This window comes from Taudactylus pleione, unplaced genomic scaffold, assembly GCF_031769625.1.
Source record: "Taudactylus pleione unplaced genomic scaffold, aTauple2 ptg000479l, whole genome shotgun sequence".
NCBI classification, from domain to species: domain Eukaryota; kingdom Metazoa; phylum Chordata; class Amphibia; order Anura; family Myobatrachidae; genus Taudactylus; species Taudactylus pleione.
The window spans coordinates 13,151,002-13,169,804 of record NW_028284881.1 but is presented as its reverse complement, the minus strand read 5'-3'; the positions used below and the strand labels follow the sequence as shown (position 1 = coordinate 13,169,804).

The 18,803-nt window shown below is 40.4% G+C and overlaps 1 protein-coding gene across 2 annotated transcripts in view; it reads left to right on the top strand.

The window, feature by feature from the left end:
• Positions 1 to 18,803, top strand: part of KSR2 (kinase suppressor of ras 2) — a 534,326-nt gene that overhangs the window by 411,671 nt on the left and 103,852 nt on the right. For both annotated transcript variants that reach the window (XM_088449103.1, XM_088449104.1), the window contains exon 14: positions 4,579 to 4,946. In XM_088449103.1, coding sequence (XP_088305229.1) covers positions 4,579 to 4,946 — 368 coding nt within the window. The remainder of the gene's footprint in view (positions 1 to 4,578; positions 4,947 to 18,803) is intronic.

Here is an 18,803-nt window from a genome sequence, read left to right as displayed (position 1 = left end):
GGCATATAACTTACTAGTTTTTCTTGTCAACAATATGCAGGGAACTTTCCTCTGGTGATGAAAAAAATTATTAAGAAAGATCTAGCACCCTGGAAGGATTTATTCCTCTCGTGTATGGGGCATATGAATGCAATTAAAATGAACATCCTCTTAAGGTTCTTCTACCTCTACCAAACTCTCCTAGTACAGGTTTCCTCCTCCTTCTTGAAGAATCTTCAACAGACTGTTTTGAAATTAATTTAATCCCGTAAACAGAGTTTGCATTTGGATCTTGTACAAGTGAAATAATAATGGTGGCTTAGGCTTACCAAATTTGCTGAAATATTACTGTATATCCCAAGTGGTCCTTACATACACACAAATACTCGATTTTGGGTGGATCTGGAGACAGACCTCCTTTATATTATCTTTGTATATTCCCGGATTTGGCCCCACCCAAACATAGCCCACCACCAACACAAATCGCCACCCCCAATTTAAACTAGTCATATGGGACTAGTTCACCACAGTTTATTTTCTCATACAGAATTCTAAACACATGACCGCTATCTAGAATATTCCACATTTTCCCATGGGTATGGACATGTTCTTTCTTGTCTCAGGACTGTGTGTGATATTAAGTTCTTGCAAGACCTTTTGAATTAGCATTCTTTACCAGAATTTTCAGGGGTCTGTGACTGTTTTCCAATATCTCCAAATTAAGGTGGGTACACATTAGACGATATCTTGAGCGATTTGGCCGATTCCGATGCATCAGAATGACAAATCATTCAAATCATGTAGTGTGTATTCACTATCACGATGCCGATGCACGCTCCCGCTGGTCCTCTGTCGCATCCTCAGATTTTTTGTACATGCAGAAAAATCTGAGGCTGTCACTAGCGATGCCATGCTGCCGAATGCAGCATGGCCCCCGCTACCTCCCCTGCCGTTGCTCCATCGCTGCCGGCATCAACAAGTGTGTATGCACTTGCCGATGCCGGCACCCCCGCCGGGTCCAGCGCGAACAATGTAATGCTGGGTGCACATCGTCTAGTGTGTACCCAGCTTTAGACATTTTTTTTTACATTCTGATAGTAAATCAACATGAAAACTGCACAAATTGAGCTGGCCCAAGAGACAGACATGGGAGAGACGTGGACCCAGAGGTTTGAACTCAAAGTAGAATGCTCTTCGTAAAATCTTGACTTTGTGAACGTAATTCCCATCTGACTTTGAAGCATCTTCCCCTCAATGTTAGACTGCAGTTGGGGGGACTAGGTCATGGAGGCATCCATATGATGGCCCTGCCCGAAAATTAGATCTTACTGGACATATGTCCATGACTTGATCTACAATATTATAAAGTTGAATGGAATCTAGTATTGGCATAAGTTATTAAATCTAGTTTCCATGGCTGCCTTCAACTACAGCCACTTTGTGTGCGATTCAGAATCAGTCCTATTACGAGCAATCTGTAGGACTACCTTACATTTGCTTATATATCAACTTTATCCCTAACAGATATTTCTTTGCTCTGCAGCCCCTTCTTTCTTTTATTCCTTTCTACTTTACTTACCTTCTCCTCCTTACTAACTTTACCCTTGTGTTTACATCTCTCCCCTATACCTGCTTTCCATGTCCTTTGCCTTTTCCTCCTCCATTTCCTTGCCTGATTCCCTAATCCTGCGACTCAATTAGCAACGACTACTACAATCTCTAATCAACTAAAGGTGCCCATACATTTGACCGGTATTTCTGCGATCCTGCAACGCGATCGAAAATGCTGAGCTGCCGGGTGGAAACGCCGGTCAACATCGATGGTCAGCGATCGGTCGCAGGATCGCTTAAGTATTACATGTTAAATGTCCCCGATTTGATGATCGCGATAGTTTTTTGATCGCAATCGTCAAATCGGGAAAATCCAACATGTTGGATTTCTGCGATCTCGCGATGCCGGGTTGCAGCATCATGGGATCACGGCAATCCATCACTGATGGATGGGCTCCATTAGTCTCAGAATTGTGGGAATGTCTGCAAAAGTGTTGGGAAGAACTTCCTAAACAATATTTGATTTCCATTGTAGAAAGAATATCATGTGTTTTTTACGTTTATAGCTGTAAAACATGGCTACTTTAATGGTCCAAAAATTTTAATTCAATTTTGTTAAACAAAATTTAACAAAAATTTTCAAAAAAGTATTTAAAAAAAAAAGGAAAGTTGGAGCCCAATGTATTCATTTATTAAGTATGTCTGTAGTTTAATCTCTATGTGCACAAATCATTAAAATATGTTACAATAATGTTTTCAATTTCATTAGTCTCCAAAAGTCAGTGATACCCCTATCAGACATACAACCCGGGAAATTTCCTGCTCAGACCCGGGAATTTCTCCTGTGCAAATTCCCGGGTATTTGGTCGAGACCCCCCTTTCACACTACAGTGTCTACCCGGGAAATTCCCAGGTAGACCCCTTTCAGACAAGAGCAGGGTTTTTCTGCTTACCTGCCTCTTCTCTGCCGTCTGCTCCTCCTAGCCTATCCCCTCTCTGGCTGATGATGATGATGTCATCATTCAGCAGCCAAAAGCCGGCCAATCGAAATGCAGGTTTTTTTTTTATTATAATTTTTTTAACATTTATTCTAATTCCCTGGTGGTCCAGAGGGAGTGCGGGCGGCCTGCTGTGGCACAGCCGGCCGGTGCCGGGGGTGGTGAGCAGCAGCGCTGAGCGTCCTATAGGACGCTCTGCGCTGTCAGCTCAAGCAGCAGCGCTCTGCGCTGTCAGCTCAAAGCTGCATGCAAAAGCTGCTTGGTGCTGCCAGGGAATAGTAAATTCCCGGGTAGCACCATTCAGACAGAAGCAGGGTAATTTCCCGGGACTTAAGTCCCGGGAAAAACCCTGGTCGATTGCAAGTTCCCGGGTAGGTACCTTTCACACAGACTTGAGACCCGGGAATTTTGGCCGAGGCAGGCCAAAATCCCGGGAATCTCAGTATGTCTGAAAGGGGTATGAGTCATGTTTTGAGGATTTCTGTCTGTAAAACAGGTGGGATAATTACTGACCCAGGAAAATAGATTAATTTACCTGTAGATGATTAAAGACATCCACAAATCATGACCTGTTGGTGGTATTTGAGGACTGAAGTTTAGAATGCCTGTTCTAAAGTCTTTTTAGGTCTTATCCTACATGATTGTAATTAGCAAAGCCAAAACTGCAACATAACTTTAAAAGACCACAAAATGTAAATGTTAAAATATGAAGCATGTTCTGTGTACACCAGGTTTTGCGGCATCTCTTAAGAAGTGTTAGATTCACATTCTATCACAGACAGCTAAAGCCCCTTCCACATCTTCAATAGTGTTGTAATAAGCGCTGACGCAGAAAAAAAAAATTGAGACTGCAGTCATTTGAGTTGCTGTGACGTCATTTTCTGCTCATAATTCTCAATCCACCAATGAATACAGTGCATTTTTGCAGAGCAAGTATTCAAACTCATTAAGCTTGTCAGTCATCTTCTGCCTATTCAGTTATAGAGAACTTTCAAATAACATGACTGAAAAGTTAGTTAAGTATAAACACTTTAGTTACTTAAGGGCATTATTATCACAGGGGTCGGTGAGAAATGATCCCCTAAGTAACTAAACGTAACTTACTGTGCGATAATGTATCATTGCTGGGACACGGGGCAGAGTTTCCGAAAAAGCCATGTCCCGGCAAATGGTTTTGGCCAAGTGATAGCTATCACAATGACTTTGCTTCTGAGTTTGGACCCAGTGAGCGTACTGTGCATGCCAGGGGCATATTAAGAGAGGAGGGGGCCAGTGTGCATTCCCCATCCAGGGCTCCCTCCTCCCACCCCAGCAGCGGGCTGACCATAGCAGTAGACTCTGGGCACTAGTTTGTGCCCAGAGTCTACTGCACATGCGCAGGTCACCGGGAAAATGGCGGGTACCCCATTTTCCCAGCGATTCATTACTGCACATGCGCAGAACGCAAGGAAAATGGCTGCAGCGGCTATTTTCCAGGCGTTTTGTGCAGGGCTGCGACACCCGACGCAGGACTTCGGAGAGGTAAGTATTAGAAAATAGGGGTGCGGGGTGTGCAGTGTGGGCTCCCCCACACATTATAGATACGCCCCTGGTGCATGTGTGGCAGTCAGCCTGCATATACATCAGTGGCGTATGACAAAAAAATAAAAAGATACAAAACAAAAAAAGCTATATAATAACAATATAACTTTAATAAATATTGCCCCTAATGTGTATTATAAAGCTCAGTAATATACAGATAGCTAGATATATATGCTTCTTGTATATGTATATATATAGATACAATATATATATATATTATATATATATATACATCCATTTATTAATATATGCACTGTTGGGGTTCCAGTCGTCACGGAACCCCAACACTGCATGTTTTCCAGGTCTCCTAACAGAATAACAAGTTAAATAATTAGTACTACCTGTGAATCTTGTGTCAGCCAGCAATGATTACACATGTGCTCTAGCAAGGAGATATGGAAATCATACACCATCTATTCTAGAGTGTTAGTTCCAGTCATGGCTTAATACTTTAAAATTATCTCACCAGAATGAAGAAAGTAATGAGAAAGCAGAGGAGTCTGAGGATGACTTTGAGGAGATGAACCACTTGCTGCTTTCAGCCAGGAACTTCCCCCGCAAAGCCAGTCAAACCAGCATATTCTTGCAAGAGTGGGACATCCCATTTGAGCAGCTGGAAATTGGGGAGATGATTGGCAAAGGACGATTTGGTTTAGTGTACCATGGACGTTGGCATGGAGAAGTGGCAATTAGACTCATTGACATTGAGCGGGATAATGAGGACCAATTAAAAGCATTTAAGAGGGAGGTGATGGCTTACCGACAAACACGGCATGAGAATGTGGTACTCTTCATGGGGGCCTGCATGAGCCCTCCACATCTAGCAATTATCACCAGGTAATGTAACTTTATCGTTATTTATATATTTATTGCAGTGCATTTTATAGAATACCTAAATCTCATGGGGTAAAATCTATATCCTTCTTTATTTCCCCTGGTACAGCTGGAGTAAATAAATGATACTGTATATCCTTACACAATGCACAGGATAACGCAAATTAGCTCACTAACAGTAGCCAAAAATGCTGTGATATCGCCAGTGATGTTGTACACTTTGCAGGGCTAAGAACAAGTGCCTTGACAATAATAACCCAATCAAAATCTTACAGATCATTATTGGGCATTTTTAAAGTGATCTTAGAGATGACTAATCTGTGTACCACATTGTAACCATACTAAAAGGCACCCTGGAAATGCTGTGCCCACTCTACCCAAAAGTCATCCTGCATTTCAACGGATTCAGTATGATTTACTGACAGCGGCAGCATGACAAGAATGAAAATCCCGATCATCGTTGGTAAGTATTCACTAACCTAATTCCCCCCCTAACCTTAACCCTCCCTTAGGGGTGCCTAACCCTAACCTCACCGCCCAAGTTCCTAACCCTAATCCACCCTCTAAGTGCCTAAACCTAACCCCCCCCTTCCAGGCCGCCTAAACCTAAGTCCCCTGAGGGGTGCCTAATCCTAACCTTCTCCCGGGGGTGCCTCACCCTAACCCTCCCTTGCTCTAGCCTAACCCTAAACTCCCGGGCGGGGTGCCTAACCCTAACCCTCCCTTCCCCTAGCCTAAACCTAACCACCCGTGGGGGGTGCCTAATCCTAAATCCCCCCAGGAACCCTAAACCTAAAACCGCGGCTGTCGGCGTCCGGCTTATCTTCGAAGGGAAAATGACAGGTGTCGAGATTTCGATGCCTGTCATTTAACCCTTGCCGGGAAAAGACAGTCCTGAAGCCGATGGTCAGGATTCCGTCCATCGGCTTCCCGTCTGCTTCCCATTTCAACTGGTTGTCACTGGCAACCTCAGTAACCCCTGGAAGTTTATGCATGTTAGCTACACATTCACAGGCAACGTATCTCAAAGTATAGGAGCTTTTTCTATGAGGCAAATAACCCTTCATATCTAATAATTTTATTTAATGTGATTAGATTTATATTTTTAAGAATTTTATTTCCGTCAACTCTAATAAACTCATTATACTACTATGAACACTAGGTGATCCACACATCTTTAGTGATCTTGAGTGTGTTTCCATCATCATTAATGTTGTAAGTAGACAGTATTACAGTATTCATGTTTTGTAAATTTTTATGCATTTCATATCAAGAGCGTAAGTAGAACGTTGTGGACTCCAAAGCAACACTTCATGACGCCTGAGGGAATGTGTCTCCCCCACTTGTATTATGTTCTGCTCCCCCATTGCCACAACTTGCTGCTCAACTCCCACCCACAGCTCCTTCAGCATTCATTATACTAAACTCAATTCACACCCTACCCGCTCACTTGACTTTAAATCACTGCTGCCTGCTTCATAGGGAGGGGTGTCCAAAGTAGACAGCAATAAGGGACACAGGGGTCTATTTACTAAGCAGTTTTAGAAGGCAGAGTGCAAAGTGATAAGGTGCCAGCCAATCAGCTCCCAACTGTCATCTCACGGGCTGTGTTTGAAAAATGACAGTTGGGAGCTGATTAGCTGGCACCTTATCACTTTCTTATCACTTTTCACTCTGTCTCCTAACACTGCTTAGTAAATAGACCCCACAATCTTAGAGAGCTCCTAGGGGCCTACCGTAAGAGAACACTGAGGTGACTGATACAACATAAAGAGACTTCTGGTGACCACCATACATTACTGAGAACATATATATTATTTCAGAATGCTAATATTGATACAGATACAGTAGCTGTCTGTTTTGACAAAGAAAGGAAAGCTTAAATAACAGTCTGTCTATAGAATGTTTCTTTTTTGCATTGCTTGTAAAACAGTGATTTTTCAATGAAATATACATCAAATGCTGTTACATGACAAAACTGGTTAATCATGAAAGAGCTTGGAATTGGAAAACAGACTGACCGGCAGCACAGGAATAGGGGAAACAAGGTTATGAAAGGGGTGAAAAGAAGAATTAGAAAGTATTTGTAGTATGCATTAATTCTTGTAGGTGAATCACTGACCCATGGAGCAACTTGAGAAGTAATTTTCCTTGTGGGTGAGTGGAGTCGTCACGGTAAGCTTTCTCAGCCAATCATAGTTCACAGTCACACATGAAAATAAATAGATAAATAAATTGAGGCTGGGGGACCACATATGCTCACTGGTCGAATAGCAATTGTATCCTGTGCACCTACTATTCATATTGTATCATAATTCTATATGCATTAAACAACAGGTCTGTTAGAGAGACATCTTAATTGGTCCCTATGGGAAGAATGATTTTGCTTTGTGGGAACAGAAATTCTAGTCTGTATATGTAAGCTCCTGGCTTGGCCCTACAGGCTCCTCTCTCTTGATAAAACATGCTCTCGGTTATAGGCAGTTCCTGGGTGTTTATAAGAGGATTCACTGCAAAGTTTATAGGTTTCACAAGGGTTAGTAGATCATTAAGTAACTGCATATACATTTAATATATTGGAAAAATAATTTGTTGTGTCATAAATATCAATTATCTATTTGTACCATTCGCCAGAGGCATGTATAGCTGACAGGTTTTCTCCTATTTGTTGATGAATTGGCAGAATATCCCTATTCCTCTGTGAGTGCTGAACGTGTGCTGGGCTGGGAAATGCCTCTGAACTATCCCTTTGGGTAATGTCTGAGAAAGTGAGACCTGATCAAAGACTCACATCAAGAGCCTCCTTCGTTTTGCTGAACAGAGCAGTGACATTCCCATGGCACTTGTTTTTGGACACAGAATCTGACAGCTGCCCAAAGAAATGTCAGCTCTTTTATGTCATGGAAGGAGCATACACATATGACCACTGTGTAAGAATTATACATCACAAATCTTATATTTTTACCTACTGTGCTTTTTTCTTTATCCAATGGGGCTTAGTAACTAAGAATATAGTATGACATGGGAAGTACAAGTTATGGCCCAACTTTTTACCATTCCAAAATACATACATATCATAAATGATCACAACTTTTGAGAAAATAGATGTATACATTTACTTTTTGGTTATATAGAGCTCAATGTGTAGTAGATAGGTGGAGGTCAGCAAAGTCTTGATAGGTACTTTCCCTGCAAAATAGAGAATTAACCAAGTATTAATTTATTAAGAAATAAAGGTGGGGACAGGGGCATATAGAGAAATTTGGAGGCACCATAGCAAAATTTAGCAAGGCCATAAAGGTGACTAGTGAGGGACAGCCTCCCTTCCCTTTTACTCAACTTCCTTACTTACCTTGCCAAGTTATCCAAAAGCCTCCTCTTATTGTCTGCAGTTCTGCTGCATACAAGTCTGTACTTCCTGCTCAGAGGGGAAGGGAACATCAGAATCCCCTTCCACCTTCAGCAGAATTTAGGGTTGGAGCTTTATAATGCCAAGTCCTACTCATGACATTCTGGGGCTTCAGATCTTTTGTGCTGTCAGCAGTCACACAGCAGAGACCTCATTAAAGTCCCTGCTGAGCATGGACATTGCTCTTTTCTACTGTCATTTCTAACTCAGCTGGTGGGTCCCATAGCATCTTCTACCACTGCTACCTTGGTAGCTATGCAGTTAAGCACATGTCAAGTGCTGTCTGTCACTTACCTGTCCATGCATCTGAAAAGATTCTCTACCACCCAGCCTCCACTCACTTATGATTGTGTGAGCACTTGAGTGCCTTGTTTTGCATGCACATGACATCATCAAGTCTATTTAAGTAACTGCCTTTTCATCAGTGCCTAAGAAACAAGCTCCTTGCCTGTTGATTGACCTTCAATACATTCTACTGAATTATTGTGTGCTGGTATGCTCATTTGTATGTCTGATTTCTGGAGACTCTTGGTTTTCATCTGCGCTGCTTGAGCCTGGATTGAATCTGAGCTGCCTACCTTGATCTAAGCCTGTATCCAAATGTCTTCTTTGAACCAACAGTGACCTGTGTGCATTGCAGCAAAACTCATCATTCTGTTGTAGGGGTCCTTGGGGAAGAACAAGAATCCTATTAGACCAGCGATTCCCAATCTCGTTCCTCAAGGCACACTAACAGTCCTGGTTTTAGTGATAGCCATGCTTAAACACAGATGGTTAAATGAAAATAACAAAGGTACTAATTAAATCACCTGTGCTCAAGTATGGCTATCCTTAAAACCTGGACTGTTAGTGTGCCTTGAGGACCGTGGTTAGGAACCCCTGTATTAGACTCTGAGCCCCAGTTTAGCCAGCATCAATTGCTAGAGGTGTAGTGGCTCTACATTAGAGTTCTTTCATGACAGCATCCCTGAGGAAAGCTATTAGCCGCTACGCGTCGGACACACATACACACTCCACAACCTGTGTGAGCAACATACTATTTCTGCCCTTATCCCATGGGCACACCTTTCTCATTAGCAGCACGAGATCTCACTTACCAGCAAGGTCTCCCTCTCATAACAGCTGCACTAAGGACATATATGGAGTGTGTAACTTGGCACACACTCTAGCACGGAATATTGCCCAGCTGCATACAGTTCATAAGTCTCCTCACCATCCTGGTGAGTAGAGCGGCCAGCTGTGGCGGTAGACATCCGGGGTCCACGTGACCGACTGGGATCGCGGGACCCGGAAGTCTTGCCACGACTAGTGTACTACAACAGGACACATAGCGAGTGTGTAACCAGGCACACACTCCAGTGGCGGCAGTGGATCGATAGGAACAGGAGAGCACATCCAGGAAGAAGCGCATCACCCAATAGGAATTTCGGGTAAGGTGACAGACCGGAGGGCACGGGCCACCGCCCCTCCAGAGCACAACACCCATAAGACTTTCTACCAACACCATTATAAGGAGGACGATTTACAAAGTGTTTTTGGTGCATATACCAAAATAAGCCAGCTAAGAAACATTATTTAACTTGACTATAATATCAAGACGCATACAGTATATCTTATATTAAAATCAAGGGAGCACTAGTCAATAAATATCTTCTTTTACTTCACCCCATACTAGTATATTACGTTATTTACTGAACCACACCACGCAGCTGAGCGCAGGCATATACTTGTCATATATATTCCATGACAGCATGCCCAGGCCAAGTACCTGACATTTCATTACCAGTTTCTGTATTGATGACCTCTTTGAGTGAGTGGAAATATAGAAGAATAAATTGGAGCAGAGTATTCACTTTTTGAAATGTCTTTCTTTAATACGCTGCAGACCTCTGGATCATCTGCTCCTAGTGGCTCAGGTCCTAGTGTAGCTTCTGTATCTTTGGTTCCTATTGCAGGAGAGACAATGTCCATTCTAAATATTCCAACACCAATTGGCTATAACAGGGAAATCTTGACAGTCAACTGGCTAAAGCATTCTTCAATAATTTTTATCTGGTCAAGGCCATGCTTCTCATTTGTTGGAAAACAGTTAACTCATTCTGCATATTAGTTCTCTTCACAAATATGTCTTACAAAGGGCACTACAACTGTGGTTCAATATGCTGTCCACTTCTGAACCCCATTCCCAGAAAGGGATGGAAGCTTTGGTTGGTACATTCTGGCAAGGCCTCTATGAACGTATCAAGGATGAGGTGACATCTAGTGACCTTCCCACAATCATTGATGATATGCAATATAGTAGATCTTGGTTTCAGGAAATTAAGTTTAGAAATGGAATAAGTCAAAAATCGTCTGTGGTCTGCTTTTCTCCCCAGTTTCCTGTCAGAAGAGCTCACATATGAAGATCATTCTGGATTTCTGAGGAGAAATGCGATCAACTTGGAGCTTTTGTTTCTATTGTGGAACTTAATGGGAAATGTATTGTTTCTTTTTGAGGTTTGGAATCAGTCACACATCACTGGTGGTTTTCACTTCCAAACCACAGGGTTTAGGGTCTGTAGTTTGAATGGTGGAAAGTTTAATTGCTGGTGATGGGTGGCAGTTTTACATTTCCTAAATTGCGTGCAGGTTAGCCTGAAACACATGCGGCTTACTGCAAGTCTTCTTGCAAAACCAGATGGGTAATAAGCACTACTCAGAATTAAACAAAAAAAAATAAATAGCCCAATGCTACTTAACATCAGCCCAGTCCTCTAGTGGTTAGTGCCAAACAAACTGATGTGCCCCTCACCTAGAGATGCCTGGATGAATGTTAAGTAGTGCAGAGTCCCTTCTGGGTACCAGGTAAATATTAAATACTGTTAAAATACATTTAAGTATTACAATTAGGTAAATAATAAATAAAACTGTGCTTTCACTATCACTTTACTGCCTCTATGACACTGCGATAGTTGTGAAGGGAGGCGCATGGAGACTGCAGGGGAGATCCTTCTCCGGTAATCCGTTAGCTATCAGGACCAAGCTCTGAAAAGATAAGATTCTCAGACTTTCAGAGCTTGGTAAATTGGCCCAGACTGCAGTTGTGAATAATAGGAACTGCAGCATGTTAGCCTAATGCAGGTGATTTCTTAGATATCATCTGCAATCAGCCTTTGCTAAATTGCAGGATACTCACTAATAGGACACTAATAAATAGACCAAATTGGGGGAGATGTATCAACCTATCCAATTCCAACTGTAATTTTTCAAGCACAGCATGTAAAATGTTAAAAGCCGATTGGTTGGTACTTTATATCTTTCCAAGGCTTAATGCATCTCCCCCTTAATCTGTAATAGTGCTTCGATTATTGGATAACTACTGTTGGGGGTGTGCGAGTGGGGGCTGCTCCATTGCTGCCCCATGGCACCTGCATTTGGCACCCTGCAGTCTGTAGCACTGATGCAGAGATGCAAACCCTGCAGTCTTTACAGCAGCCCGGAGCATCCTAAGGGCGCTCCGGGCAGTGCTGTACTTCCTGGTGCCGGCGGTCCTGCCCTTTTGATGTGATGTCATGAAGTAATATTTTCAGGGGGCAGGGCTGGCACAGGGTGCAAATCACCAGGCTGCTTCATGGAGCCAGCATATTATTTTTTTCCATTTTTGTTTTTAATATATTTTGTTTTTGTCCAACTCTGGACTTCAGATGGGTCAAAAGTTTCACCATCCTTATTTGGTCTAATAACCCTTGGTTTTATTAATTCTTATCACTAATCCATCAGAACTTACTCCTCTGTGATTGCTTACGTAAGGACATTCACCCAAAAAATGGCTTGTCCTATAAATGATACCCTCTGATTTCCAAACTTTCAAAAAAAGGTTTCCTTAGATCACTAGAGCAACAAGTATTGTACCTTAGTTACATGATCCTACATTTGCTGCTAAATTACTGTGTAACGACTCGGTTTCTTTGGCTGTGTTTTATTGGTTGTGGCCCAAATGCTTGTTATTCCATTTTGCTCTCTGCCCCTGGCTTTGGTTTGCACTTTGATGTTGAACTTGAGCTTCCTGCTCTGACTCCGCTCTGTATCTATCTTTCTTTCTTCTATCAGCTGTTACCTAGTAAGACTAGCCATGAGGCTCTGCCTTGTGAGATTACCTCCAGAAATTGACAATTTATTTTTTAGGCCATCTAAGTCACTAATAAAAAAAGATTGAAAAGGATATAGCCCAGCACTGATGCACATCCTACCCTTTTAACAACTTAAACTAGGCTGAACATGTTTCACAACTATTGAAAAGTTTCTAACAAATAATTCCTTAACAATGAATTATACTGTAAGAGACTGTCATATGATGTCACTCACAGATACAGTAGTTACCATATTTTTTCAACACCATTATTAGTTTTGTATATAAAAATCTCAGCATGTTCTATATCTTGTGCCTGGAGGCTTGGTGCTTTGTGGCATATAAATAGTTATTCGGACACCGTAGGTCTATTACCACTTGTCATTGCCTCTCCTCATTGAGATTAATGTAAACCATCTAGGACTCATTAGTTACAAACCATGAGGGAATGCAATTGAATGTATTAATTGAATTGGCGTACCCTTCTTCTCAGGCTTGCATATAAAAACACATATGTAAAACTATTTAATTAGTTAATATTAAACCTCCACATCTACTTGAAGCCTATTAATTATAAATTGTATAGTATTCTACAGGCTCTTGTCAGATGCTGTCTTCCAGCAGATTTGAAATTCAATGCTTATTTACTGATATATCCGCTAGATGAGCATACAGTGGTTGTGAATCCATATACATTGGGTAAGGTAATTTGTGGAGTATTGTTGAAACAGTTGGTATTTAGGGTGCCAATGCGTCCTAAGTTAGGTGATGTGCTCCTGTGTGCATATTCCCCCCTCCTCATAGAAATCTGTTATTGTCTCAACCACAGGATTGTGGTGTTTTTATAAAAAGTCAGTTTAGTCAACTTCTTTGTTGAGCCACATTAACAGACGATAAACCTAATAACATCTGCAAATCGGCCTTCTGTCCCTTAATTCAGTTTTTCATTTGCAATTTACTTTTTCCTTTTATTTATTTATTTTTTAACAGTTTTTTTCCTATTTTCTGCAAATACTAGGTAGTATATTATGATTATGGATAGAATAGGGTTTTGGAGTTTTTAACTTTCGCAATAATATTCCAGATGAACAATTATTATAAAATTTGATTGTATTGTTAATGAGAGGACTATTATTACTCACCATAGAGTAACGATCCATCTAATAGGTTATGAATCCCAGTCACAGACACTATAAAGAGAAAACTAATATTGCTGTATAGTCAGTGGGATAAAACGATCGCATAACAGATACACAGGGGTGGCTATTAGAGTGGCGTAGAACCGTGTTTGTGCTACAAATACAGCTATTTGTTAGATTAAAACGCAGCCGCTAGAAGGAATTTTGTAAGTGTTAATTGTGCGATATTGTAATACCCAGCTCTGTAGCTGCGATGGGGCATTATGTGATGTGGCTTGAACTGGTGCAATTATTTCCGTAAATGCCCTGGAGGCGGAGCAAGCTCTCCAGCTGTTGTATATATACATTATATATATATAGCCGACAGTTATATAAAAAATTGAGGCCTCTACAATGAGCTTCTTTGTCAGGAAGATCATTAGGAATTCTGACAAGAATATGGGAATACATCATAATGCCCATAAAATGGAGATTGTCTGGATGATATAAGCGTGAGCACACAAAGGGAAATTCTGTTCACTGTCAGACATTGGGGTCTATTTATTAAGCAGTGTTAGGAGACAGAGTGAAAAGTGATAAGGTGCCAGCCAATCAGCTCCCAACTGTCATTTTTCAAGCACAGCCTGTGAGATGGCAGATGGGAGCTGATTGGCTGGCACCTTATCACTTTTCACTCTGTCTCCTAACACTGCTTAGTAAATAGACCCCACTGTTTTCTATGCAGCCCTCAATATTTCACTCTTGTTAACTATTTTTCTTTTCTTCAGAATGTTAGATTTACACATTTCTTGTCATTGTGCCAAAATAAACACAAGTTATGCTTGTCAGGTGGTAACATTTTATTTTGTGGCTGCACAGCTCCAGAGTGGCGTACTACACATAGTGAAGGCAGCCATTTTCTAGACTGAACTAGTGTTCATGAGTTTGGTCTACACATTCACTAGGAGCCAGTAACATCAATGGACTGAACCAGTGTTTATGAGGTCAGTCTAACAACTCATTGAGAGGCAATGACATCCAACAAATTGTGACATATAATATGGTACACAAAGCATGTCCATTAGAGTTAAAATTAATTCTCAGTCAAACAAACATATAGGAAAAACTGTGAAAAATTTGGTTGGTCACGAACAAAAAAAATATCTTCAGTCATGAAGGGGTTAAGTAATAAGTAATAATTTCAATGCAGTGTAATCTTATCACCTCTTGTAACATGAAATCAATGTTTCTGTTAAGTATTCAGTAATTTATTTATTTTTTGTAAAGAAAAAAAAACTCCAGCATGGCGCATTTTTCTAAAATCGCAAAAATAATAAATCTGATATTTTTAATGACAGCAAAGTATTTTATAATTGCTTATCAAATTTTCATACTGTATTTTTTAATCAAAAGAAAATACTTTTTTTAAATATAATATGGTTTGTAACTCAAAAAAATAAAACAGTATTAGTAAGTAGTGTTAACGCAATACTGGGAAAGTGTGAGGAAAATGGTTGCGTGCTTGTGTATATAATGCAATGAAAAAATACAGCTGCAGCTTTGTACAAGCTGTTGTATATTTGTATTGCTCAGTGTAGACTATGGTTTTGTTTAATAGTGCGAGTTGCTTTGCCTTCTGAACGAGAATTAAAATGGATAATAACATTTATAACATTTGTTATAAATTCTGTTGTGTTTTCAGGCTTCATGAAATTAATTAGTCAGCAGTAACCACAACTGCTAAAGGCTGTCATTCTAACTCCCTGCTACATGCTCCTTCCCCCCCATCTACCACATTTGTGTCACCCCTGTTTGTCTTCCCCTCCTTTTTAGAATGTAAGCTCTTACGAGCAGGGCTCTCTACCCTCTTGTGCTTCTCCCTACTTTAGTTTCATCTACTTCTTACTCACCACTAGGGCACCTAACACTTGGTTGCTTATGCTCTGTTGCTTATCTGGGTGTTATGGTCCCTAATGTAGCAATATATATTATCCATGTCCTGTATTGTATTGTTCTGTCAACAATTTGTTGATGTACTTTGTAAGGTGCTGCGGAACACTTGTGGCGCCATATAAATAAATATTGCATATTCTCCATTTTTGCAATGAGGTAAGCAGGGATCGATAGTATCCATTGAGGTCTTTTTCATTAATAATGATAATGAAATTAGCATTAACAATATTTACCTATGGGAGTGTAATAAGCTATAGATACAGTATATGATGTTACTAAGTTGCTCTAGAGTAATAGGTATCTCATATGCTACAGTAGCCTGCCAACCCCAGTGGTAAATGTATAGCAAGGAGATATCCTGAACATGTAATTGGTAAATGTCTGTATTCTAGGTAGCACAGTTAGAGGGGGAAGTTGGTGGGTATGTTAAGTCATTTGAAGGGTGATTTAATAAAGGTTGTAATGCCCTATTGCTGGTGAAATGGTCTTTTCATGCTTTGCTATATATATTGAAGTGGGGATGTAGTTTGTATCCTAATGGGCAGGATGCCAGCGGCCAGAATCCTGACGCTGGAATCCCGACAGCAGTCTGAATCCCAGCTCCAGAATCCCGGCCGCTGTCATCTCGACAGTGTTAGGATTAAGGTTAGTGTTAGGCACTGGGGGAGGGTTAGGGTTAGGCTGTGGGAGGAGAGGGTTAGGTTTAGGCTGCGGGGGGGTAGAGTAAAGGTTAGGCTGTGGGAGGGGACGGTTAGGCTGCAAGAAAGGTGGGTAAAGGTTAGGGGAAGGGTTAGGGTTACTTACCCAATTCTGTTGGGATTCTAACTGTCTGGATGCTGCTGTCGGTATTCTGACCGCCGGGGCATACTGACCGCCGGGATTCCGTACACAACCCATTGAAGTGTTACCCCCTCGAGTGGTCCGATTTTTTTGCCTTTGAACAAAGCATTGTTTAATTTATATATATATATATATATATATATATATATATATATGTTTTAATAAATATATATAAATATTTTTTTTTTACATTGTACTATCTATATGTATATTAATGAAACTGAAAGCTTAAATATTCCTTTAATTCCACTGTACTGTGCATGCACAAGCCAAGAGTGGCTATAAGATACAGTGTGTGACAGTAGAGAATTGTAAGGACGCTCAGCAAAACTTACTTATACAGTATGCGTGCATTGTCAACATTGTTAGCGTTAATATAATGCAATCACGTAATACACCTTCAAGATGTGACTTGAGACACCTCTTACTACACCCGGTCATGACATTCATAAGGACCTGAGGAGGCCTGCCAGTCATTAACAGAACAAAACAGAACTTTTTGCAATGAGGAACAAGGCTGTTTGGAGGAGAGTAGATAGAGACGTAACATGCAACAGATGAAGTACAAACTATCTGTGCAGGGTTTTTTTATATTTATTAAACATACATAAAGCATAATCTTTTATTCACTTTAAATTTAGTAACTAAAGCTAACAGTTTAGTTTTACTAAATATTAGACGTTCAAACTGCATTTCATGTTAAGCCCCTCTGACTGAAATATCTTCTCCCTTGTGTACTGTAGGTCTGACCTTCTCTCTTATGAGGCTATTTCTTAGCAGTATTTAAAGTAATGAACACCATTAATCTAAAGTTAAAGAGATATTGGCATCCAGTCAAGAGAAATAGCAAGGCACATTGATCAGGAGGGAGAAAACCCATCCTTCGGTCAATATGAGGCTATAACATCAAATCAATCCTAGTAATGATATAAAACAAGCAAATGATAGCTCTTTATACAGTATCTCTAGCTAGTATACAGTTTATAAAAAAAAAAAAATTCCCTGCTTTCAATTCAAGTATATAAATCTAGAAGCAGTAACTCCTGACATAAAGCGGAGGTCTACCCCATATTCACATTATGCCTTTTGTGGCTGTAAAAAAAAAGTAGTGTAACTAAACAAAAAGCCCAACAAAAGGCCACTAAAAGGAAGAGGGTTTTTTTTATATTCATCTAAGCATGTTTTGGCTGAACTGTTTGCATGCTTATCTCCACAGCAATGCAGCGGAGCCTAGTGCTATGCCAGGAGTGTGAGAAGGTAGATTTCTTTTTTTCTCAATTCTTTTCCCTGCTATTCAGGAACAAACTTCTCAGGGACAGGGGTGGGGATTAACCACTCTCTATACATAGTCTCCCGCAGGCAGTCTTTTTGGTTGTTCCTGCAGTTTTTGGCTGAAATTAGGATTTTTCTTTATGGTTGTATAAAGTAAGCTTGTACGCATTTGTTTGACATTTTTCCTGCTAGCTGAATAGCAGAAAACATTAAAGGGCTGTAGAGAGCAATAGCTAGCTCTGAGCTCTCTACAGTGTGAAATTCTAGGAGCAGGGTATTAATAGAGAATATAATTGCGTTCTTCTCTGTTAACTTTTTGCTAACTAGCGAGAATACTTAAATTATGCAGGAAAGCTAATTTCAGCACGATTTAAGTAGATACTTGCTTGCTGAATAGAGCCCTAAGCATTATGTTATCATTATAGTAGAAAAGTGTGAAAAGTAACGTCTGTTAACTTTTTGCTAACTAGCGAGAATACTTAAATTATGCAGGAAAGCTAATTTCAGCACGATTTAAGTAGATACTTGCTTGCTGAATAGAGCCCTAAGCATTATGTTATCATTATAGTAGAAAAGTGTGAAAAGTAACGTTCACAACCTACCAGTCTTGTAGGGAAGGTATATTTATTTCCCAGGTTTCAGAAGGGTTCAGGTAAGCTGGTATTAAACTTCTGGATTTAAAAGAAACAAGATTCCTCAGTTTGTTTATTAAAGTCTTGGTTGTTTGTCTTCTGACTGGGGACAAACACATTTATTTCTTATAGGTATCACAGATGGGGTAATCTTTTACTCTGGTGCAGTGTGTGCAGTGAATCACAGGAAGGCAGTATCACTGAGAGAAGTTAAAAAGTTATTGGAAAGGAAACTGGATGGTTTAGGAGTCATGATATTTAAAACCGCAAGTTAGTTATCTCAGCTGGAAAAGAAGCTTCATAATTGATAGTATCAATTAAAGTAGTTATTTCCTTACTGGCAGATTTTATTTAGTATTTTTGTTCATTTGCATATATGCATTCCAGTGTGAGAAAACAATGTTGTGTCTATGTCCAAAAATATTCCGGACAATATTGGCACTGTTGCTTAATACAACTTGGTATAAAGATCAACTATTCTTATTTACTTTCAGGGAACTAAATGAGGTATGTAGGTAAATTACCCTA